This window comes from Melopsittacus undulatus, chromosome 7 (assembly GCF_012275295.1).
Source record: "Melopsittacus undulatus isolate bMelUnd1 chromosome 7, bMelUnd1.mat.Z, whole genome shotgun sequence".
In the NCBI taxonomy this organism is placed as follows: domain Eukaryota; kingdom Metazoa; phylum Chordata; class Aves; order Psittaciformes; family Psittaculidae; genus Melopsittacus; species Melopsittacus undulatus.
The window spans coordinates 30,070,139-30,096,077 of NC_047533.1; the positions used below are offsets into that span (position 1 = coordinate 30,070,139).

The 25,939-nt window shown below is 34.5% G+C and overlaps 1 protein-coding gene across 2 annotated transcripts in view; it reads right to left on the reverse strand.

Moving 5' to 3' along the window:
• The window catches only part of SGCZ (sarcoglycan zeta), a 207,917-nt gene extending 183,667 nt beyond the window's left edge, over positions 1–24,250 (reverse strand). For both annotated transcript variants that reach the window (XM_034064861.1, XM_005149070.3), the window contains exon 1: positions 24,056–24,250. In XM_034064861.1, coding sequence (XP_033920752.1) covers positions 24,056–24,250 — 195 coding nt within the window. The remainder of the gene's footprint in view (positions 1–24,055) is intronic.
• Between the last annotated feature and the right edge of the window lie 1,689 nt (positions 24,251–25,939).

A 25,939-nucleotide genomic window follows, 5' to 3' on the forward strand; every position in this document is an offset into this window, starting at 1 on the left:
ACACACCATAATAAGACACAAGGTTTATGCTATGAGCTTCTGAAATTTTACTCATGAAATACAAATTTATTTCTCTAGCAGTGTTATTGAATGTGTCACTATCCTACTAGCTCATTGCATCACTAGTAAGAGTCATGCATCACTGTAAGATTATAATGAAACAGAACCATTATCTGCTACAGTATTTCTGAAGTAGGTCATTGTTTTATCAGAAAATTATGAAGTTTCAATATGTGTTTGTAACTTCATATAAGACAAGTTTGCATTGTATCATCAAGCTTTTGTACTCTACAAGCAGTCTAGCATAGACAACTTGTTTTAAAACAAGAAACAACTTTTCTAATTTCTGTTTTATGATGTGCCTTATTAAAATACTAGCAATAAACCAACAACATAGTTATATTGTATGGAAACCTTTTTCTGAAATGAAAATCAACTGCAAAGAAAAAAAATAGTTACAGAAGTAAGGCACAGACAGTGAGTTACAGCGCCCACTGCAGAAGTCTTAGCTAGCTAAGGCATTAATATTTCATGTAGTATGCTTTCTTCTATGATCTAGTCATATCTAATCTCCTGTATCTCTAGCAGCTAAATTTCACATTTAAGATATCATCAAAATAAGTGACAATGGGCTTCAATTACAACTCGCAATAAATACCAACAGTATGTTAGTTGCATTTACTGTCCCATTTTGGGCTGATGCCAACCTCATGAAGTTTAATCATGACAGTATGGTTAAATTTTAGGGATTTTAGGTGTAGAGTTTTCAATGAATCGTGATAAACACTTCTATGTGGATATGGACATGGCCTGTCAAACAAAAAGCACTGAATGTCAGACATCAAAAGAACCACACAACACTGAAAAAGAAAAGATGGTATTACTTCTCTGTAAGACGATTATTTTACCATGCCTTGCATTGCTATTTATGACTGCTTAATTAGGAGATAATTCTAAATCATTATTAGATAATTGCTGCATAAATTGAAAATGCTGAAAAACTGCTACAGCAAAACCATTCAACAACTGAAACTCAAATCCTAGGGTATCCTAATATGTATCTCCTTTCCTTATATCCAAGTACTCAAAATATTTAGGATCAAATCTTAACATCCTTTCCACTGCTACTGAAGCAAAATTCGTACTGGACTTGATAAAAGAATTTCAACTAGAAAGTCAGCTTCATCACAGCCCAACTTAAATGCCTCTGGGCAAATGCACGCAGCACAGGAAATAAACTAGATGAGTTAGAGACATGCACACACATCTCCAGGGCTACTGTCTTACTAGCAAAACAGAAATGTGGTGAGATGGTTCCTATGACTGGAGTGTTGGAATGGAAGGATACAGGCTCTTCCTGAAGGACAGGCAGGGAGGATGAGGAGGGGGTTTCACCCTTTATGCCAGTTGGAGTGCACAGAGCTCCCCCTACAGTTCTGCATACAACTCTCGGGCCCCCAACATAGGGACATGGACCTATTGGAATGAGTCCTGAGGAGAGCCAGGAAAATGATCCAAGGACTGGAGCACCTCTCCTATGGAGACAGGCTGAGAGAGCTGGGCTTAATCAGCCTGGAGAAGAGAAGGCTCCAAGGAGACTTTAGTGCAGCTTTCAGTACCTAAGGGGGTCTACAAAAAATCTGAAGAGCAACTTTTTACGAGGGCATGTAGTGAGAGGACAAGGGGTAATGGCTTTAAAATGAAAGAAGGTAGATTCAGATTAGTTTAAAAATGTTGGTTTTGGACATATACCTTCTCAATGAACAGAAAAAGTATTTTAACCTTGTCTGTAGCACATTACTGTGGAAAGGGGAAAAAAATAAAAAAATTAAAGAGTGTTTTTGTTTGTTTTTTTTTTTTTTTTTTAAGATGCATTTGGAGACTGCCTTTTTGTTTGAGTGCACAGGCAGTTAGCAGGTCATGAAATGAAAGCCATTGCCACTGCCAGAATACACTATACTTAGAAAAGCAGCAACTAAAAACTGTAAGCAGTTTTACATGCAGGATATCTCATCAGAAAAAAAGAATAATAATCGGAGATAATTTCAAAGCTGAGGATTCACCATGGGGAGCTCTTCTATGGTTGAAACTAAAGAAAACAATGTCAAATTCTCACAAAGAAAACTGTGAAATTGAATTGTAAATCCCACTGATGTAATCCCAAGAAGTGCATCCCATTAACTCAGATACATTATTTATCATTATTCAGGTGAATAGAAATTTTCCAAGTAATAAACTTTTCCCATGAAAATACAAGTGAAAATACAATTGAAAATTCCAATGAAAATTATTACTAGAAAGTGTATCTGCTGTGCTGACTTCTAATTTAGATAGATTTCTTCAGAAATACTAGAATGCATGATCAAACACATTCAGGCTGTTTTACTACATCCTTTGAACTTTGTCTTTTACATCCTATAATTGCATTCTCAGTGCAAAACTATCAGATAATTCTTAAAAATAATGAAAAGTTCACTTTTGTTTCAGTGAGAAACAAGAAAAGTTTATGAAAATCTCAAAATATTTTACTATACATTCCTCATTTATTGAAACCCATTTTTATCTGTCTAGACTTTCATCAGTATTTCAAAAAGAAGTTTCACATTGTATTTCATGTCCTTCCCTGCCTGTAATCACTTTAGTGACTGATTCTACAACTACCCAGAAAATAGCTTCCATAGTATCAGAGATGAGCCCATGACTCGGTGAGGTTTCTGTTCAATATGATTTTGTAATATATCTTTATTCCTGCATTCCTTGCTGACACTTTCTAACTGATCTTCTAGTCTTCTGACAGCCTCAACTTTCCATTCATTTACTGTAATCTCATTAATCATTGGGTTTTTTCACTTTAAACTTGATGTCTGATAAATAAAGTTGGGCAGTCTTGCTCACAAGGAGACAGAAAACAACACATCAAGTTACAGTACAATGTGAAAAAATAAAAGTAGAAAAATATAAAATCAAACTTACACATTTAACTAAATTATTGTTAATATAAGAAGGCTTGGAATTAAACACTGTTTGCTTATGTGGTGGAACATAAGGTTGATTTTTTTCATCTTGTGAGACAAAGCAGTACTGACATAGAGGAATTCTGTGGCTAACTTGATGTGAAATTCAAAGAAAGAACATAAATCTGTTCTCATAAAAGTAACGCTTCTTTTTACAAATCTGTTTTTTGTAGATCCTAGTGTAAATAACCTTCAGAGGACAACTGGATGGTTGCAGTTCAGCAAGACCAGGTTCAAAGCAATACAGGCAGTCTGAAGTGGTAACTTTCCTGGTTGTTCATCTGCACTCCCTGACCACAGTTCACCTTCATCAGCCATTGTCCCCTATAAATTCTGTATCTGTAATGTCTAGAAGGGTGATGACTACAAAGTCGGGGCAGGAGTTTCGCAAGCCAGTATTGCTACCAACTCTCATCTCATGACACTTTCCTGTTTTATATTCTGATAATTTGGCAGGATCAATGAAAATTGACTTAGATAACGTGCAAGTATAGATCATCATCTCACTACCTTTTCCACATGACATAAGAAAAATATTAGAAGTAACTAGATGGAAAGCAGAAGGCAAAGATACACAAAAAAGTACTAGTTCAACTGGTATAGTTTAAAGGATAAACTCACACACTGAACTGAACTCACACTGAAACAGAAGCAAACTCAAATTGAGTACAATTGCTTTGACTCTAACTTAATTATGTTAATCAGCTAGATAATGTGAAAGACAAGTATAGTTTGCACCCTTGGAGCAGAAGAGATATTAGCAAGGGAATAAGTCATTAACTTTGGAGGAACAGCAAGGGAGAAAAAGGTAATTATTATATATGGAAAATTAAGGGTGATCTGAGAGGTATGAAGAAAATTATAATGTGTCATAAACCCAGCAATTCCACTAAGCTAATTTTTGCTGTATCTTTTAGTGATGCTAAATTTTGTGTCAAGATTTATATACTGAAGATATTTTGCAAGTTTTCCTTTAGAATTAGGGATCAGAAATAAGGTCAGAAATGAAACAACTACTTTTGGACGAATGTTTTCTCAGTGTTGACTGAGATGAATTGTTTTCACTGAGTTTATTTCTTATCGTCTATATAAATTTACTTTGAAACACAGAGATTATCTGACCTGATTTGCTAAGCAGACCTTCCCTGTGATAAATATACAATGTATTTTACATTCACTAGTGCATGTGTAAGAATGGCATTAATTATACAACATTCTCCTTGTACAATGAGAAAATATATTTTCCTTACTAGAAAAATTTCCTTTATTCCATTAGAAAATTAGCAAATATTTTGCAACGTATCTTTAGCCAACTTGATGTTTATGTATTGTGACATGCCTTGTCCTTAATCTGAAAAATGAATTCGAGATTGAGCTACCAAAAGTACCTATCATTGTCTCAATTCAACATAAAGAAATAGGCGCATATAAACTCAGCAAATGCTTAGTGATTTAATAACAGCTTTGCTTGATTAATAATACTCTTTTCTTTTAAACACATTTGTATTGCTAAGAACAATTATTCCACAAGAGGACGCTCTAATAAATTTTAAAACCACCTGAAGAAATCTAATCTTTTTTACTAAGTAGATTACTTGCACTCCTCTATTGAGTGTAGTCAGTGGAAACCTATTTGATCACAGTGTTAAAGGGCACTAGGAGAACAGAGCACCTCAAATCACCTGATTTTCAATGTCCTCAAATCCCAGAGATAACTATTTGAGCAAAACCAAGAAAAATAGCCTGTGCAACATGCTTTCAATATGCATCAATTTTCCCATTACTGGAAAAGACTTTTTTATCACCATGCTTACGCATCCCCATAATGTGATACTAAAGAAGATGGTCAAAAGTGACAAACTACTTTTGTTAAAAAAAGCTTCCCTAACCTATTAGAAACTTCACAAGGAGAAAGGCTATAGACCTTCCTTGGGGATGCACACTGTTCCTATTAAGATCATTGCAAAGTCTGATGAAATTAATACTACAGGCTTGCTTCTTGCAGGTAGGTGTCTGTCTATATATTTATATTCAGTTTTGCTCAGCTGCTTCCCAGGGGCAAGTACACCAGAACAGGGTTAGGAAGAGACCAGGCTGTAATTACCTAGTAATTTCAATGTTTCTTTGAAGGCAGCAATTACCTTCTCACATGCAAAAAGAGTCTATAAAAGGCAGAAGGGATCAATCAGGTCATGTTCTCTGGGTGTATCAATGGCTAAAGGGATTAGTTATATTCAAAGAGGAGAGATCTGCTGCCTCCGGCAGGGCTGCAGCAACGCATCTCCATTGTGAACAGAACACTCCCCAGCCAGACTGCAAAAGTCTCTCAAAACTTGGCCCAGCTGTGGCTGGAGTCAGATTAAATAACACTCTGAGGTCCCTTGAACCTAAATTATTCCAAAGCTATGTGACTACATGAATCTATGACTTAGCATGCAGCTCTTCTGCTCAGTTTTATAAAAGACTAAATTAATTTGCTTTTATCATGTTGATAGTAGTAATAAAAGAAGCTTGTATCAGATACATCGTCTGCCAGCAACCAAGGCCTGCCAGCTCATGTGACTTTTAAATACTACTATTGAGGACTTTTTCTTCCATTTCCAAGTGACTCATCACTTGATTCCATTGGTTTTCAGTAGAACATTAAAATGTCACAGAAGAGATTCTGAAACCACTTAAATATTTATAACCCAGAAAATGAATGAAAAAACCCCAAGGCACTGAGAATAGACATTCATCGCAGGTAAAATGGTATACAGTGATAATGGAGCTATGTTAATGAAGAAGACATAAAACTAGCAGCCTGTGTCACAGTGATGATTGATTGTGATGTTAAGGCAGGCATGAACTATGGCTGAAGCTCTTCCACGTTGTTCAAACAGTCAAAAGGATTCTCTCCAAAGTAAATTCTTTTCAATTTCTTAAAGTAAGATTTGTCATGTCAAGCCTTCCATTTACTTGAGATATTTAGTGACTTGTCTGTCTTTATAGCTCCTTTTTTTTTTCACACAACCTTTAGGAACTTTCTGGGTTTTGCAAATACTACTTGGAATTGGTCAACCCATTACACAGTTATAAATGAAAGAATATATTCCCTGTAAAATATGATCAGTATCTTTGTTTCATAGGAATCAGTTCTTCAAATATAGAATTAATAAGCACATCCTTTATCATAGAATGGTTGAGGTTGGAAAGGACCTTAAGACCATCAAGTTCCAACCCACCTACTATGGGCAGGGACACCTCAAACTAGACTATGTCACCCAAGACTCTGTTCAACCTAGCCTTGAACACTATCTCAGATGTAGCATTTACCACTTCTTTGGGCAACCTGTTTTAGTGCCTCAAAAAGAATTTCTTCCTTATACCTAACCTGAACTTCCCCTGTTTAAGTTTGAATCCATTACTCCTTGTCCTATCCATCAAATGTTTCATTCTTCTTATAGGTTAATGACTTTCTACAGGCTTTCCTTATTTGCTTAATATACGATTAGCTCAGAAAGTCCGAACAAAACACTGCCCACAGCAATAATGTTTTAGTCTATCTACAAACAAACAAAAAAGTTCTAAAAATTGGAAAAGAAAAAAGTTGAAAGGTAACACCAGTGATCTGATTCTTCACCTACTGCTCCCTTTGCTTCTCAACAGTTTCCATTCCCCTGTTGGCCTTGGTTTTGGCTCGTCTTCCCCTAGCTTGCTGCTCTGGATAACTGGATTGACAACCCGAGAGGTCTTTTCACCTAGATCATGAGGTTAACTGGAATATCATAATATTAACAACAAACCGTTTCATAGGCAACTCATGCTGTTTCCCTCTCTGTGCTACTTTATACTGTAATAAATTTTGCATGTCCTTGAAGGCCATAGAGCAGTGCATGAATAAATCACCTTTGTAAGGAAAGCCTAGGATCAAAGCAGCCATTCTACAACACTGCACATGCCTTCTCAATTTACGATCATCTACCATGACACATAGTTTTTCCTACAACAGTACTAAAACTATCCCAAAAGATTTTTTTAAAATAATAATGAGATTTTCTAGAAAATTTTCCAGTGCTAGGTGCTCATTACATAGTTTTATTTTTTACAGTATCTGTTGAGGAATATTGTATTTGCTTGTGGCTTGTATTATATCCTGTGCTATTTAATATGTTGTTCTAGATCATATCTTTATTAGTTCTTTTTCAATGTTGTGAGAAAATTAATAATATTTTCTAGCTAGCTAGCTTTCTCAGACAATGAATATTTCTATGGCATTTTAATGGCATCTCTATATAAATGCTTATCACTTCAGAAAATAAACCAAAGCTTTTTTAGTCAATTAAAAGTGAATACATTTTAGAGTTCATGGCAAAAGAACCAAACAATAACAAGCTTCATGATATGCCCTTGAGTTTTAGAAACCTGTTTCATTCCATTGCTATTAAAAAATCAAAAATGCTATTGAAAATACTGCCATCAAATATGACCATACTGCTCATATTAAGAAAGAAGCTGGTCCAAAACAACAGACCTTTCCCATACCTACTTCTCTCCTTTTATGAATATGGTAGTCTGGGATGACCAACACTACCCTGAAGATCTCAGTCACAGTTTTAAGAAAACCTTACGTGAAACACAGTATCTTAGACAATTGTTTCCTCTTTCCTTTATATTTTCAATATCAAAAGTGGTTTTCTGATCCAGATTCTAACTTCAGTTCCGATTCTTAGAGAACTGAATAAGAATCCATAACCTGCAACACTGAAGGATGCTTTACCTTCTATTTGTCTGCCACTACACAAATTACATCAGTTTCCAAGGCATATTATTTTCCCCTTTTCCTACTGAATTTCTCCAGATATTTCAGGATCCAAGCAAGCTAAATTTTGTGAAGCAAGGAGTTAGAGACACTTTTCTCTGCCTTCTATTCCATTATGAGTGGTGGAGTTAAACTTGGCCCTTCCTCCCCAACTCCACCTACTGTCTCTTTACACAATGCTATCCACCTAGCACTCAAAATCTCTGAATCTTGAATATGTAACATGGGAAAGCACTGGGGAAGCACTACTACACATTTGCTCCAGTGTACATATTTTTCTACACATGTACTGTTTGCTGTTGTCAGAGATAAGACACTGATATCTGGTTTGATATGTGATAAACATGTCATCTAGTAATTTATCCCAACAATGTTACTTTTACTGAAGGCCACGGAAAAACACAGATGTTAAATAGTTCTCTGTTATATTAAATTCTTTTCTTCATATCTGTAACAAAAGTGCATATAAGAAAGCAGCTAGAGACAAATGTCTCTGTTAACTGCCAGATTAAAAAACACACAGGGTTCGTTTAAGTAACAGTATTTAAATGTTAAAATGTAAATTATTGGGAAAGAGAGATCAGCAATTTAAGCTTTAATTTAAAATTGGATCTTTATTTAAATGAATCATTGTTTTTCCTATGCAATTAAAAAAAAATTATAGTGCTACAGGTAATAAATGCACTTCTAACTAGCAAGCAATTTATTTCTGTATATGCTTTCCTAAACTGTGCATTACAAGTTGTTTTGTTGAAATTAATTCTCAATGGTAAGAGTAGTTTACAATAATAGTTTCTACCCTGAATAATCAGATGAAAAGAGGAATAAATTACAACAGATTATACAACACATCTTAAAAAGCAGCAAAAATTATACAACAACAAACATTTCAGGTGTTCTCTGAGCTTCTGATTTTACTTTGAATGCAAGATTATCAGATGCTTGCTCAAAAGCAAGACATACCTGATTTGAGCTACCAGTCTGCATGTACACTGTTCCTGCTGACTGAAATTCCAGAAAACTTTTGACCTCACACAGAATGCCACGGGTCAGCTTGCATGAGCAGCATGAAATCAGATGTGCCATATTGTTCAGCATCTGCTCCAAATTCACACAAACATTGCCCTGGAAAACATGGGGCTCTCAACATTTGATAACTTCTGCACTCATTCATTAATCTTTACCTATGTTTTTTCCTCAACAATTATGCTCCTTAGAGCTTCTTTATATATATACCAGTCTAATGGGCCTCAGATCAGTATCTAGAAATTGCCTTATTGTATTTGTGTTGAAGAAATTATTTTCTCTTTATTTTTTCCTCTTTTTTTCCTTTTCCTTCCCTTTATTCCTTTTACATCTTCTTTCACTTTTAAGACTCAGACAGTATTCTCCTCCTTTTTCTTCTGCCTTCTTAATAAAGACCCTTCTCTTATTACTATAATTTTTATATAGAGACAGTTTTATAATAAGTAATAAATATTTCTAAAATTGCTCAGGCATCCAGCAATTGTGTTTATGTCACCGCCACATCATGAAAGATCATAATGGTTAGAGGCCAAATGCATTTCTAAATTAATATAAAATTTATAGCCCTTCATTAATTGGACAAAATAATAAAGGAACAACTACTGAATAGCTTCTAGATATTTCAAGAACTTTTAGCATACATAAATATTTCAAGAAACATTTAAACCTATAAATCATATAAAATCGAAGTGCCATGCACTTTGTGGTACTTTGCTAACACATACATGTGTGCATATACAGTGGCACTGTGAAAACTCACACCCACATAAATAACACATTACTGGTATTGATAAATATGCTGGAATTTATCTTATAATGACATGAATGGTAATCATAGAGGAAATATTAGTGTATTCTTATCAGCTATCAGAGACTTTCAGGGAATGCTGAACTGAGTGCCTGTTTCCACAAAAGGTAATAAAATATGTTCAGTATAATCCTCTGTAAATATAAAGCTAGAACCTAGTTTTAGCTATATTTCAGAGTACCTCTCTGTGTTAGTAAATCTTGGCATAGTCCGACATTAGACACTTTGAAAGAATAAGGAGTACAGTTATCAGTTTTGTCTTGCTTTTAATGTATTATTTTTCACTTTTTCCCCCTGTTCTTTTACTTGTTCTCACACGTTTTTTCTCGACTCGTTTCCTTTTGCTTTCCTTTTCAAAACTACATATTTAAAAAGCCTGTTTCCATAAGTAAGTTGATTACTATCAGAAAAGCTTTTTCAATTACAATGATTATTTATTTGAAGATAATGTATGACTAAAAGGATGGCAAAATCTATGTAACAAAATCAATAATCAAGTACTGTTTGAAAGCTGTGAAGGCTGCTTGTTATAACCATACAAGTTAAGCACTTAATTATTAAAGAATAAACCTTCTAATAAACAAAAATGCATACTATACCTCACCAAAGCATATTATCTTTTTACTCAAACAGTGGGAAAGATCAAGAAAAGACATAACACGCATAAGAATTAAATGAATCCCAGCTTAATCAAAACACTTTGGCATTACAACATAATCAAGCCATTTTGGGTTTATTCCCTCCACTACTAAGAGGAATACACTAGCTACCAAGAAACATGGGTACTTTAATGGATCCATTTATGTATGACCATTGGGTTATACATTTCTTCACTTGTAAAATTTCAGTATCTTATATATTCATGTTGATTTCATTGTTTAGTTTTTAAATATTCAAATGGGTTTCTGATAACTTCCATTTTTAAGCAATAAATCCTTAATATTTACAGATAGGCATCTGCAAAGAGTTATAAAAATCAAACTCTAATTTTCATGATCCTTGTCCCATGATTTACTCAGAAGACTAGAACGCATCTTTGCCGTGTATCATATCTGGTAGGGCTGTCACCATTTTAATTTCAGCAGTCTAAATTATGTTGTTTTTCATTTTGAAACATATTTCTGCCTGAGATTATTACATCTCTTAGCTAAGAAACATTTTTTATATAAAACATTAATGGTTCTTTTTTATTTCAACTTCTTGATCTTTTATTTCTTTTTTGATCTCATAGCTTTTGCCACATTAGGTTAGTCCTTTCTTCTCCCTTCCATTTCTTCTTCCCTCCCCAATACATACTTTTCCTGCACACCCTTTTACTTCCATTTTGAAGCATGTAGAAACTTAAATGCTTACAAGAGACTCTAAATTTTAGCTATATGAATGGCTCCACTCACAGAAAATTAGAATAGTTAAACTATTTTATTTCTTGATGTTTCTGTCCTCACGCTTTTCACTATCATATGACTACATTCAAGTAATATGCAAAGCAGTATCAGTATGTGCTTCATGCTGATAACACATGGCAATGGGTCTTAATGACTAAGACCACGGATTGGGGAAAAATAGAAAAACAGTTAATACTTACAAAAGTGGGGAAAAAAAAGATTCAAGAAGTTTTGCTGACTCTTGTACTTCTAGGAATTTGTTAAACTTTAGGAGGTTGCTGCCATACTGGTATATAGGTATATTCTGCTTTCCAAGGAAATAAATCTAATGAATAACAAGAGAAAGTTGAAGTGCTTAATACAAAGACCATTTTTTGCAAATGAAAAAAAAAACTTGTTGAAAATATGAAGTCTATTCTGCTTTCATTTTACATTAAATTTAGATTGGAAAGATTGTTTTGCCTCTTATACTGAGTATTTTTTAGTTTCTACACAGTTTTAGAAAATGACCACTTCTTATCTCAGTAATATTGAAACCATACATTTAACCTGCTGTATATAGATCAGAGATGATGGTATTTTTCACTTCCTTTGGTTGACAGCTGAATAGAAACTGCTATTCTATAAAAAACACCAACTAATAGCGGATTTTATTTCTTTTTAAAGTATTATTAGTTTCAAAATCAACTATGAAAATAGTCTAATATTCTGTGATGATACTCTATTTCAAAGAGATTAATCAACTGCAGCTACATAAGAAGGCAAATTAAAATTCTAATGGCACCATGTTTCTACAGCTAACTCTTTAAGTGCATTTAAATCCAAATATATGGACATGCTTCTGGAAATTTTGGCATGTATGTTGACTTGATCAAGAGCAGAAGACAAACAAGACTGATACTAAAATGCAGCCAGCATAAGAAAGATAGTCTATGATTTACATGAATATCTGTATAAGTACACATATAGAATCAAAGAATCATAAAAGATATAGGGTTGGAAAGGACCTTAAAATCATCTAGTTTGAACCCCCCTGCCATGGGCAGGGACACCTCACACTAAACCATATCACCCAAGGCTTTGTCCAACCTGACCTTGAACACAGCCAGGGATGGAGCATTCACTACCTCCCTGGGCAACCCATTCCAGTGCCTCACCACCCTAACAGTAAAGAATTTCTTCCTTATATCCAACCTAAACTTCCCCTGTTTAAGTTTTAATCCGTTCCCCCTTGTCCTATCACTACAGTCTCTAATGAAGAGTCTCTCCCGAGCATCCCTGTAGGCCCTTTCAGATACTGGAAAGCTGCAATGAGGTCTCCAAGCAACCTTCTCTTCTCCAGGCTGAACAGCCCCAACTTTCTCAGCCTGTCTTCATACGGGAGGTGCTCCAGTCCCCTGATCACCTTCGTGGCCCTCCTCTGGACTTGTTCCAACAGTTCTATGTCCTTTCTATGTTGAGGACACCAGAACTGCACACAGTACTCCAAGTGAGGTCTCACGAGAGCAGAGTAGAGGGGCAGGATCACCTCCTTTGACCTGCTGATCACGCTCCTTTTGATGCAGCCCAGAATACGGTTGGCTTCCTGGGCTGTGAGTGCACACTGCTGGCTCATGTTCATTTTCTCATCGACTAACACCCCCAAGTCCTTCTCTGCAGGGCTGCTCTGAATCTCTTCTCTGCCCAGCCTGTAGCTGTGCCTGGGATTGCCCCGACAGAGGTGTAGGACCTTGCACTTGGCATAGTTTCATATGCATTTCATAGGCAAAATACATGTATGTATTTCATAAGTACACATATATATTTCATCTACATGAAAAAACAAAGATCACATATGCACACACAAAGTTATACACCAGAATGTATACACCTATGATGAATTCTGCAAAAACAGAGATAGCTGCACTGTGCTTTTGCTTCTTTAACTTGTAATAAACAGCAATTAAGAAAGAAAAAATGTAAATTAAAGTGATCTGAACTGCTCATATAGTGGCCTCTTCCTTATAGATTTTACAGAGGGAAACTAGTTAAATATTAAACAATACTCTAATTTCAGTTAACTGAGACAGAATACTGTGAAGTAGTTATATGACTGGATTACTCAGGTGGACTCCTTAGATCTTCCTTCAACAAAACAGAACCAAAGCAAACTAAAAAAGAGCCTGACCAGAGCTTACTTGGTTACTCGGACACAGATAGCCCCATCTTTCCTACTTCAGATCTTGTTCCCCAGAAGGACAGATTTAAAACAAACAAACAAAAAACAAAAAAAAAAACCCTTTCAAGATGGAAAACAGACCTAGACCTACACCTGCAGAAAGATCCAACTGCATTCTTTGTAAGAGACTCCACAGAACCATTCTATCTCCTCTTATTAGGATTTTTCAGTATAGCCAGAAAAAAAGGAAAAGATATGGTTGACTTTTATTCTTTCCATGTTTCCACAGTATTACGCTTATATCCAATGCAGTAAGAAAGGCTAAGGTGTGCCAGCTTGATCTCAGCCCGTTTTGTCTTTCAGATTTAATCTTTCCCATTTCCTGCCTCCCCCCCATTCACTTTCAAAGAACTGTTTTATGAAATGGCAGAAATTGAAACATTTAATTTTAAATGTTACAGAGTAGCAATATAGTCCTCATAACTGAAATAATAACAGTACCCACTGAAATGCATTTTTATGTAAGTAAGCTTTCCAAAACACATAACAGTAATATGATCTCTGAGCCCAGTGACTGAAATGAAAAATGGGAAAGCAAAGTTTATCTGTCTTTCACATTCTTTCCATTAAAACTTCAGAAGTGCCATAAAGATGTGGCTGCTAACTCACACTAGATTCTATCTTGATTAATTTTAGAACACCTTTTAATTTTAGAATTGTATGTCTCTTGTTAATAAATTTGCTTATCTTTAAGCATTCTAATATATATTAAAAATTATAATCAATAATTATAATAATCAATAAAATAATTCCAAATCCAGTTTAAATCATAGAGCGATTTAAATTACTTTGCAAATTTTAATTTATGCAATTTTAAAGTGAAGATAATGTAAAACTAAGCATAAAATCAACCCTCTCCCTTTATAATTACCATTTTAATTACGTAAGAGCCAAAACCAACATGAAACCAAAAGAAAAGTAGAACATAAACAGTTCACATTGCTCTTGAGAAAAAAAATACATTTTGGATGTGCATATACATATAAACTATATCAATCAGCCCTGAGAAAAAACCCACAGGCAAATTTCTTTTTATTGTTAACTGTTCACATCACACATTTTTCTTTCAAGTCAACTACTTTAAAAACTGGACACATGTTTTGGTAAATAAATTAAAATGGTAAGAGTATGTGCATTAACATAAAACATGACCAAAATTATTTCAAAGTGCCTTTTGGATTGCAGGTTCATACAATAGAGCTATCATAATTTTTTCTTTCCTCTACTGCTTCTATATAGCACATCCAGAGCTGGAAAGATGGTTAAAGTGAGCTGTATAATCCCAAAGACAATGAAGGAAATTAGAAAGTTCTTCATATCTACAAAAATGTCAGAAAAGCATGATATGAATCATAGAATAATAGAATAGTTAGGGTTGTAAAGGACCATCCAGTTCCAACCCCCCTGCCATGGGCAGAGACACCTCACACTAAAATGGAAATGACTAAATTTCTCTGGGCTTTTGTGGGTGGTTTCGGTGTGGTTTGATCGTTTGTTTTTTTAATTTCCTTTTATCTAGAAACCTTCAGCATTAAAATACCATCTCTGCTAAGCAGAGAGCATGATAGTAATTTTGATTTTTATTCTATGCAAAAACTTTTCTTTTTTAACTTGTGTCATCAGAGTACACAAAACTAAAATGATCAATTAAAAGTTGAATTAGTCAATCAAATTTAATAGATATTAATTCATACTGTATTTTTATTCTGCTTAATTCAATTAGGCTTTGTTGAAGAAGACATAAATCTGTTACCTCCTTGCACATCTGGTTTTTATAAACCTGAGCTTATAAACTTGAAACTAAATTTTGAACTCAAAGCTTTGAAGATATTGCAGGAGTCCCTGCTCAATTTGTTTTCCTAAACTGAATGGCCTAATAAAACAATTTGAGCCTCTGAGGGTTAATGCCCAACTGATTATGTTATTGGCATGATGGACACTGATGTGACAGAAAGTCTATACACCATGTTGCCTGCAATAACTAATCATTAGAGAAGCTCTTAGACCATACTTTTCCAGAAATAAAACAGTAAAATTTATGTTATAATCAAGAACTTTAGGGTTGTATAATATCGTTGACTTCCATTTTGTGGTGGTTCCACTATTTCTACATTGCCTCTGGCAATATCATTTATATTCTGCTCTTATTGGATTTCTTGATTTTTATTCCTTGAAAATATCTAGCAGCACAGTAAAAAAGTGACCATCAGACATAAAAAAGGTATCCCATCAGTGTTGCATCTTTTGGGTAAAGGTGCTATATATATATTTTTTTTCTCCTCATACCCTGCAGGCCACACAAATATCTTATTCACATTTTTGACTAAAAGTTCTTGCTTCTGTATCATTCCTGGTAAAACATTTGATTCATCATTTAATCCTGCCTGAGATTCCAATCACATCTAATATCCTGACTTAAAGAAGAGGAAATGCTCTGCAATGTAAGATTCATAGCACTTCACATTCTGTTTTACCTTCTAATTTCTTTTTCATCATAATTTCTAGATGTACAAGGTCTAATTTAGGCTAGATTGACATGAGCACATTCTGCTCCTGTACACAGACTTGTACTGATTTCAAGATATAAGATTTATACAAATGTCGTGGTTTAAAACCAAGTCCACACACAACTCGTTCACTCACTCCCCTCCCTCGCTCCCCCAACTCCCGGAGAGTTAGGAAGGAGAATCCAAAGAATGCAGCCCCACGGGTTGAGATAAGCACAGTTTAATAGCTAAGGCACAACACAAATCACTACTGCCACTACTACTACAAATAATCATAAAGCCAATAACAAGTGAAGACAATACAACATCTCACCAGCCACCAACCCATAACTCACCCCACCCTGACCGACCAAGCACTGACCGATACCTCCTCCATCCCCCCAGAGCTCCAGCCCTTCCGGGTTTCTCCCAGTTACATCCTGGGTATGACGTGCTATGGTATGGAATACCTCCTTGGCTAGCCTGGGTCAGGTGTGCTGTCTCTCCTTCCTCCCGGCCTCCCCTCCTCCCTGCAGAGAGCTCAGAAAAGGCCTTGGACAAAACCAAACACCCGAGCAGTAACTCAAAACATATGTGCTATCAGCAACCGTTCTCAGCCTGAAAGTCAAAACACAGCACTGCAACAGCTACCAAGAAGGAGAAAAATGACTGCTACTGCTCAAACCATGACAACAAATAAAAGCAGGATTACAAACACAGACTGTAATTTTTATTGTACTCTATATCCATATAAATTATGCCAGTATTAGAAGGGAAAGAAGAAACCATGACACGTTTCATCATTCATACAGATTTTTGGTGCCTTTAAGTAACTGAAGTTTATTGAAGTGGTCTGCTATCTTTCTAATTGCTGCTAAGCAACATTAAAAAACATTACTGCTTGGCCTGAACTATTAAATTGACTGACTTGGTCTGCTTTAGTTGCCCTATTTGAGACAAATATGCTGATGCATTAGCTTTCTTTTCATTTCATGTAATGACTTTGTGTTATTTTCTTGAACCCTCATATATGAAATTAATTTTTTTTTCTTTTCCCTCTACACCCATAAAAAATGACTGCATGTCAACATCTCTCTTCAAACAACTGTGATTCAAGCTATGCAGTAGGACAAATTTAAGTGTCAGAGCTGGTTTACTGAATAAACCTTTAAGAATGACAAATTATATTTGTACAATATTCTCTTGAAAATCTCACTTTCCAGAGACATTAATGTTATGCTAGAATACACATGGAAAGGGAACACAGCTATCAGCCAATAAGGGAAATTCAGTTAATTTAATTTTCATGAAAGCAAATGTTTGGGGAGGTGTGGGCGGGGGAATCCAAGATACTTGTTCCAACTATTTGCACAGTGAATGATCAAGAATAAGCTGTCTAGTAAACAGTATTAACTCAGCTAAACCACATTATTAATATTTAATAGAAAACATCCACAAACTGAAAATAAATAGATATATTCATTGTCATCTATCATTGTCATCTAACCTATCACATGAATTAAAGTGCTTGTTGCCCTCTTCTATGCTTTCTATAGCCACAACCAGCATTCTTTTTGAATGTTAAAACTCTTACAAGGGGTTACAAGAATCATAGTTCAATACACATCAGAAATTACTGCAGTGAGTGGTGGAAAAACATGGACCTATCAAAAAATTTTTTAAATATGAAGCAAGCTACCTGTGGCATACTGGAAGTGCTAACATGGGATAAAGTTACAAGTATGAATCTGTGACCCCTAACCTGATTCTAAATAAATCATGACACTTCATGAAGCAAACCAGAAACAATGAGACAGGTGGGCAAGCAGTGTCCTTGTAGAGGCAAATACCTCTTTATGTTCTCAATGCATCTCTGTAAGGTAAACATTGTTTATAGACAATTTTCCCTAAGTGTTCAAGTACTGGATGCTACAGTACAATTTTCCACTGGCAAGGTCAGGCTGAAATTGCTTCAACTACCATATAAATAGATTTTTTAATTTTTTTTCACCAATGAATTAAATCACACTTCTACTATTAAATCATAATATTTATTCAAAACCTAATAACAAACTTCTGCTTTTGTAAAATGAAAGAAGTTGTCCATTTGCCAAACAACAAAACAAGTTTTGAGTAAAGTACAGCTATTACACAACTTCACACATTTCAAATGCCAATCTGCTATCAGTTAGACATATCTCAACAAAAATTATCTAAGAAATGGAAAAGAGCTTTTTCTTAGTTCTGCTTGAAGTGGTAGTATTTGCCTATGGCAACTAGCATCTTAATCGCATATATCAGTAGAACCAACTGAACTGATAACAGAACTCTGTTTTGAACATCAAGTAAAGAGATCTGGGTGATCAAATAATCTTTGAAACCTGACAGTTCCTATCACTGTCATGCTTGTTTAGAAATGAATAATGAGTATTACAGTATAGTTCTGTAAATAAATTATTTTCATATTCTATAATATGCCAAGACAGTTTGCTATAAGCCTAGACAAAAGCACTGAACACAGCTGTTAGTTCTGTACCAATAAAATCTTAGGTATCAAATTATAGCTTTAATGGAAAAATTTTATTTATAAAGAGATTATAAAGTATTCATAGTGGATATGAAGATCAGAAGAGTGAGTGTGTGTGTGTGTCCTAACAACACAGAAAGTTAAAATTTTGAAATTATTTCCTCATTCTTCCACAGCAACTAAAACCCAAGAAAATGTACTTGTGTTTACTGGTCTCTATAAGTGATGTTAATGAAATACTACCATTCAGATTTAGCATTTTGCAGATAAAAAAAATTCTAAGTCTAAAAACTAAACTAAAGGAACACATGGACAATCTATAAAGATACAGAAGAGCGAATGGTTGCACATATCTGCGTTATTATATATGCTATCACATAAAAAGAAATCATCCTTTAGTTGGCATGTGTATCTTGAAGAAGACATTCAACTATCTCGTAACTACCTGCTGTCCAAAGAGTGTGAAGTTGGAGCTAGGCAGCCAGCAACCAGACTATGTTCAATTGTGAGCATGAAGTGTGTGAATTCTAGCCAGGAAATGCAAATTGCTGTTTGTGTTCTGCTTATGTTTGAAGCTAAACTGAAGTTCAAGGTCCCTTAAGAAATAACTGTTTTAACCCAGCTGATAAGTTGTCTCATTCCTGATTTTAAAAATAATTCCCATGCTACTACTGTCAAGAAGAGTTTAACATGAATCAATAGAGAAAACATTATGCCATGACAGCAGTCAAAACTGACTAGAACACTGCAAGTAACTACAACAACAGAAAATATCTGAATTGGCCAACAGCATTCCCAGAAGGGTAACCAAAAGTCTTTTTATACATTGAACCCTAAGGGGAAAGCAGAATATGGAGACACACCAAACCAGATATACAAGCAGAATTAGTAAACCCATTGGTGTCCCTGCTCAGGGCAAGGTGATTAGAACTAGATGATCTTTAAGGTCCCTTCCAACCCAAACCATTCTGACTTTATGATTCTATGAATCTGGTGCTGTTGCTTCCTAGGATATGTGGCTGAGTCACAGGACAACCCAAAAGAGATCTTAAGAACTAAAAAAGTTCATATTTGCATTTTTCCTACCATTATATATTTTTCAGCATTAGTAAACTCCAAACTTCAATTACGATGCAATGAACAATAGAATAAGGTTATATCAAGTAAATGCAGTATCAATGTCAATTATGTACATATTAGAAAACACATAAATGCCCTTAGAAACACGTTTCTATGCTGATTGTCCCACCTTGCTTCACAATGTCACTTCACAGCAGCAAGAGGCAAACTTTTCTTTTTCTAAAACTGTAATTTGAAACACCTGCAGAAACCTTTCAGTTGTGGATTTCCACACTGGTGTTCCCTTATTGACAAAAAATGTAAGGTTAATCTCTTTATAGAGTAAGCAAGCAGATTGACAGCCTATCACACTTTAGCTGTTGCTAGCTATATGAAAAATAAATTGTATAAAATTATAGTTCTAATGGGATTAGAATAAGTTAAAGACAATATAGAATTAAAATTATATCAGAGAATACTGTTCAAGTGATTAAGTCTTTAAAGAAAATGTAAGCTAATTACCTATGCACTGGACTGGACAAATAAATGACAAGAAGAATGCATGCACAGTAAAACATTTTTTTCCCTGATTTCCTTTGAAATTCATATATATTACATAAGTGAAACAATGAGGTTGTTTTAAACACAAAACATATCCATAACCAACTTGTGGTTATGTCACCAAGTTATTACTTGAGTGTCCCATCCTTGAAACACCTAGTATACTAATTGCACAGACACAAAAAAAGCAACTACCAGTTTTGATCTTCATAAGCCACATATAACCTAGACTAAGTGAGAGGCAGTTACATCCTGAGGGAAAGTGAAAGACAGGTATCTCCATGGGGGAGCCTGTGCATCATGGCAAACTTAGCAGAAGGAAAGGAAATTATAAATGTTCCATAAAATACAAGTCTTCAAAGTCCGTATTTTTAACATTGACAAAATACACAGATTTTAGTTCTTGGCTTGATTTTTCCCTAGGTGTTCTACATGTCTCAAAGATCAGGCTTAAGAGATAAGGAAAGCTGAGTTCATTCTTGAAGACAGCAGTTGCTTACTTTTCAGGAAAGAATTTAGTACAGTAAATGAAGTCTGAAGCTCAAGCATGTGATTCAGAGATTTTGATGGCTCCATTAGGTGATAATATGTTATAGAGGCTGTCAAATTATTTTATCCTTACCACTCAGGACAGAGTGGATCCACTCGATTCACATAAAAAACCAGAAAATTTCATTTCAATTACAAGTTTAGTGCAGGGATTATTTCAGGGCTAAGTTATTGGCAAAATTTTGTTCAAGGTAAGACCTCCCTCAAATATAGCCTGCTCCTGAATGATTACTTTCCATGTAAACCCAGAATAGTACAGTATATTACATGTTTCTGTCCACATTAATGTTTAGGAACTTCTTTGTCCTGAGATTCTTACATGCTTTCACATATAACTTTAAAGAGATGATCAAACAGTGAGGTAACAGACCTCAAATAGATGTTAAAGGACAGAAGCACAAGCTACCAGTGGAGGAGTATCTTTTTAAAAATTGTTATTACATCTCCGATTCCTCCATCTAATATTCCTTCTGCTACACAGATACTAATTACTTTTGGGCTTGCTCATCTGACACACATAATATCGGGACAATTATTTGTAACTTGTATTTACTTTTCAGTTTTTTTTTTCTTACATTATGCATTGGAGAAGAGATTGTACATACCTGAAAGTTTCTCTACATTTATCAGCTATACTACTTAATCTGTTAAAAGGAGATTTGCACAACTTGACTGTACTGGTTTTATACAATTTCAAATAAACCTCATTTCCTTTTTAATTACTTCTTTGATAAGCTATTCCACATCAATCCTTAAGGACAATTCACTTCAATTGCCTGATGAATGGCCTTACAGAAGACCCTATGTCTCCTCTCTATGCATAAAAAGAACGTGGGATAATTGCTTAAATTCAGAACGGGATTTTTACATGCAAGGTCAGTATATTCAGAAAACCTTTCCAACTGGAAAATCTATAAATTTAACTCAGAAAGGCTTTTATCGTGGCAAATGGCCAGTGGCTGCAGCTGTACAGTTAAAAATAGAAAGGCAACAACTAATATAAATTAACACTATTACAATTGTCAGCCAGCAATGACAAACCCATGGTCTGGTACTTCACAACCCCTTGAAGTGGTGCAATTAGTATCATATTTATGAAAGTCAACACAGGTTTATGCTAAAACAGCAAATAATTTAAAATGATGTCAAAACGTCAAAGCAGTTCAATTTCAACAATTATTTTATCACAGATGCATTTTTTCTTTTGAGCAAATATTCTTTAAACCTGCTTGACAAAAGTATTTTCCTTTCCAAAAGCTTTCCACTTCTGAGTTCCTATCACTGCCCAGATATACAAATACTCTTTCTTAGTTTACATCTATCTATACATACATACATACATCCATGGAAGAAATCTATGTGTATTTCAAAGCTACTACATTCTTTAAATACGTGAAGCTTAGGTTCTTAAACTAAATTATTTTACTCTCAGATGTCTGTTGCTAAGAACATGACTCCTTCAGACCTGATACAAATTTCCCACTGGTGCTCAAATGGTTATGTGTGGACATAAGCATGAAAATTACTGAACTTTTTATATGACAATCTTCAAGCAATCAATTTTTGAACCCATACAGAGGCTCTAATGTGAATACTAACTAGTCCAGGTAGAAGACTAACATTTCATTAATCTACAGAAGAATACATGTGTTCTCCAGTTTATGATCAACAAAGTGGATTTGAACAAGATCCAAAGTTCCTAAGCATGTGCAATTTTGGCTGGATGGGGATATTCATATGAAAGAGGAGTGATATGTTTCACTTTTATGGCCATGGCAAATGTGAAAATACAAAATTAAAATTAATTCCCTAACAGGAGGTTTAATGATTAACTTACACTAACCAGTGGCATTCCATTTTATTTTTTTTTTGTATTTATAACAAATTCAGGTTTATAAAAGGTATACATAAGCTTTGTGATTTCTGAATTGCAACAATTAAGTGCATAACATTTCAAACACTATTTTTGTGAAATTATTGACCCACTGTTCGCAAAATTATTTCAGATATGCACCTGTAATTACAGAAGCATGGTTTGCAATCTACTAACTCAGTAGTACACAGAACCGCTGAAACAATCTGGTTGTCCCCTGAATTAGATACCTGCACTAGTTTAGTGATTCACCATAACACTTTCTAACAAAGCTTTGACACGCAAGAAAAAAAAACACTTTTTAAAGCATCTTTTTGGGTTTTGTTTCAAAAAGATTGTACGTTCAAATTGTAAGAGTTTTAAACTGGACAGTGCTGCAGTAACTTTTAGTGTGGAAGGTCAAACACTGCCTAGACAGAGAAGTAGTATTTTCAATATTTTACGGGAATGCAATCTTCTGCACAGATTAAAATCCTGTGCTTTTTCAAACATTTTCTTAACCTATTTAAATTTCCATGCTTAATTCTCCTTTGGAAAAATAGTAGACCGTTTTATTGATGTAAACAGGTTGCCTAAATATGCTTCCAATACAAGCAGCAAAAGCACATGTGCATGTCCTGTTTCACAAACAAACAAGCAAACCCATCCCCCCCAATCCCCCCGCAACTTCTAACAAACTCTTCAGTACGGTAATATTAATGTCATACAGTTGTCAAAATATGAATCCAAAATATTTAACCACTACTGACAAAACAGAAATAGCAATGTATTTGCACAATATATCTCATCAGGCAATGAACTCAGATAAATTTATGCATTACAGAGTATTAGCAAATACAGAACAATTTTAGACGTATGTTTAATGTTGGTCTTGTTTGGTATTTTTTATTTCCAGTAAGATAATGGAGAATAGAAATGTGCTATGACCCTTGAAATTCAAATATATTACTAGCTACATCAAAATGAGGTTTATGAACGTAAAAGCCATAGACAAATATCCTAGAAGAAGCACTGCTATTTTAAACTGGAGTGTTCTGTCTTTTCATATACAAAAAGATGCTACTCCACTGCCAGCTAGTAAGCACTGAAACCACCCTTATCCAAACAAAGCTTTGGGCAGGTAACACAGATCCCAATGAACACAGGTGTTCTTTCATGTGTACATCTGAAATAAGTCTTGGTATCTGCTGCTATTAAAAGATTCCAGATGGAGGCTATCTTATAAAAGCTCATGGTTTTCATTCCTACCTCTTACCAACATCAAAACAGCCATTCTAATTTCTAGCTGAAACACAGTACAAATGTAAAGTCTAAAAAATACTAAGAACAACATAAACTGAAAAAAATCACCGTAAGTTGACCTAAATAACGAAGTATACTCCTAAGAACGATACCATCCATACAGACCACACACAGTAACATTCTACTGATTGCTGTCAGTGGAGACAAGCAACCAAGAGGTGCTTGGTTGGGGCAGTCACCACAAAACTTCTGGTTGAGCAAACTAAAAAAATTAAAGATCCAGATATAAGATCCATAAGCACATATGATTAACCAAAAACCTCTGAATCGATAGGGCACAGGTCTACCCACTGCAGAATATACAGAAAACCTGTAAATGACTGAAGTAACCCTCCAAGAAGCATACATGATTTTTAATCCAAAATTACAAGATTTGTATATAAAATGGTAAAGAGAACTAAACAACAACTTATTACTTCAAGAAACATAGTTACTATGATACTTACCACTGTGAAATTCATAACCTTCAAAATCCATATTGTCATTGCTAAGTTAACAATCATGGTAACCAACAGCAGAAGGACAAAGAAGTATAAGCACCTCTTTCGCCATCCATAAATCCCAACTGGGTAAAACTGAGGATGTTCAGTCCTTGGAAGGCTGTTCTGTTGTGTTGCTAATATATACTGCTCTCGTGTCATCTGTAAAAGAAAGAGGGATGTATATGTAAGCAAATGAGAGGTCTGTTTTTCATGGATCTTATTACATGACGATTATCTGACAAAGTACAAAAAATCAGTTCCTATGGGCACAGAATGGGCAAATTCATTCAGCATAAAACCCATCAATGTTATTTTCCCTACATATTTAGTAAGAATTCAGTGGGTTTTATTAATTTAAACTTTTAGTTTGATATTTCAAATTGGATTTGTATTTCAAACTTACCAGCAATAAGCTATAAAAAAAAGTCTGTACCTCATTTTAGTTTTGAAGACCGCTTTATTGTCATTTACAAGGTTATGTAGGAAAAGTCATGTAATTTTTTTGTGCTGGTTTTGACTGAGATAAAAGTAATTTTCTTTCATAGTAGCTTATAGGCAAGACCAGTACATTCTTGTTTAAAACTAAAACTATTTTTTTTCTAAAATACGTCTGTAACAGATGAAATTACCACTCTTTTATTACATTTAGTGAATTAATAATTTATGCCATTGTACATACAGCCCTGTTTTACACAGAAGTAGGACACTGTATATACCATATTGACACAATAAGATATATAAAAACCTTTCAAATCTTTAATTTTGGCCCTTATGAGATATGGATACTAACATCTGTTGTTTTCCTGAACCAGTTTAAGTTCTAGCAAACAAGCAAGCAGTAACTGCAAACTGCTTAAAGAAGTTATCATTAATTTTTCTATAGAACAAAACCTGTCTATTGTGTTAATAAAAAAACATTTGACATTTTTTACATACTTGACTTTCATTTAGAGCTGTTTATATTCATATTTGTCTGTGACATTGCCTTTAGATTTGAAACCATTAAGTTTTCTCCATGACTTAAAAGGAAATTAAAGAAACCTCTTTATTTTTATGCAAAAGTTCTTCCTGAAACATGCCCATCAAAAAGATTGGCCTTGTGTTCAAGAGAAGGAAAAAAAACAAACACAGATATAACAAAAATCCCCGAACAAACAATAAACTTATAAAATCAGAATGATCAGGTTTATGCTTAAAAACTGCTTTTGTTTTCACTAAAATAATGTTAAAAATGCATAATAGATCAGTTGATGCAATTAGAAATAAAAATCTCCTTAAATCTATTTGAAGGATCAAAGAAATGTTGATTTTATCAGATTTTTAAAATTTACAGCTCAAAAATGCTTATGTATATCATGCATATTGTTGGATATTTATCCAAACCAAAACTGTTGAGGTTTTACCACACACTTGTTAATGAATGAGATGGTAATAGCACAAATGAACCCAGTATAATGATAGCCACAGGTCATAGAATATACATTCGTATTACAACAACAATACATATATCACTGAAATAAGTCAAACAGAAATAGTTATTTTACAAAGTAGGTTTTAAATAAGGTAGCGAACAGGCATTTTGTCATTTTTATTCTTTTCAAGCAGAACTGCTTCTCTTTTCCTGTAATTTCAATTAACTGTAATGTTTAGCTATTTATTTACATAGTAATCCTTTACAAACTTCCCTCAGTGATGTTTCTCAGTCCTCCCAGAGCAAAGCACCACCAGGCTTTAAGATCTTAAATCAAATCCTCATCACATCATTGCAGTATTCATCCTAGCTGTGTCTGAATGTCTTAATAATTAAGAAACTGAATGCATGAAAGGGTTAATTATCTTCCTCCTTAA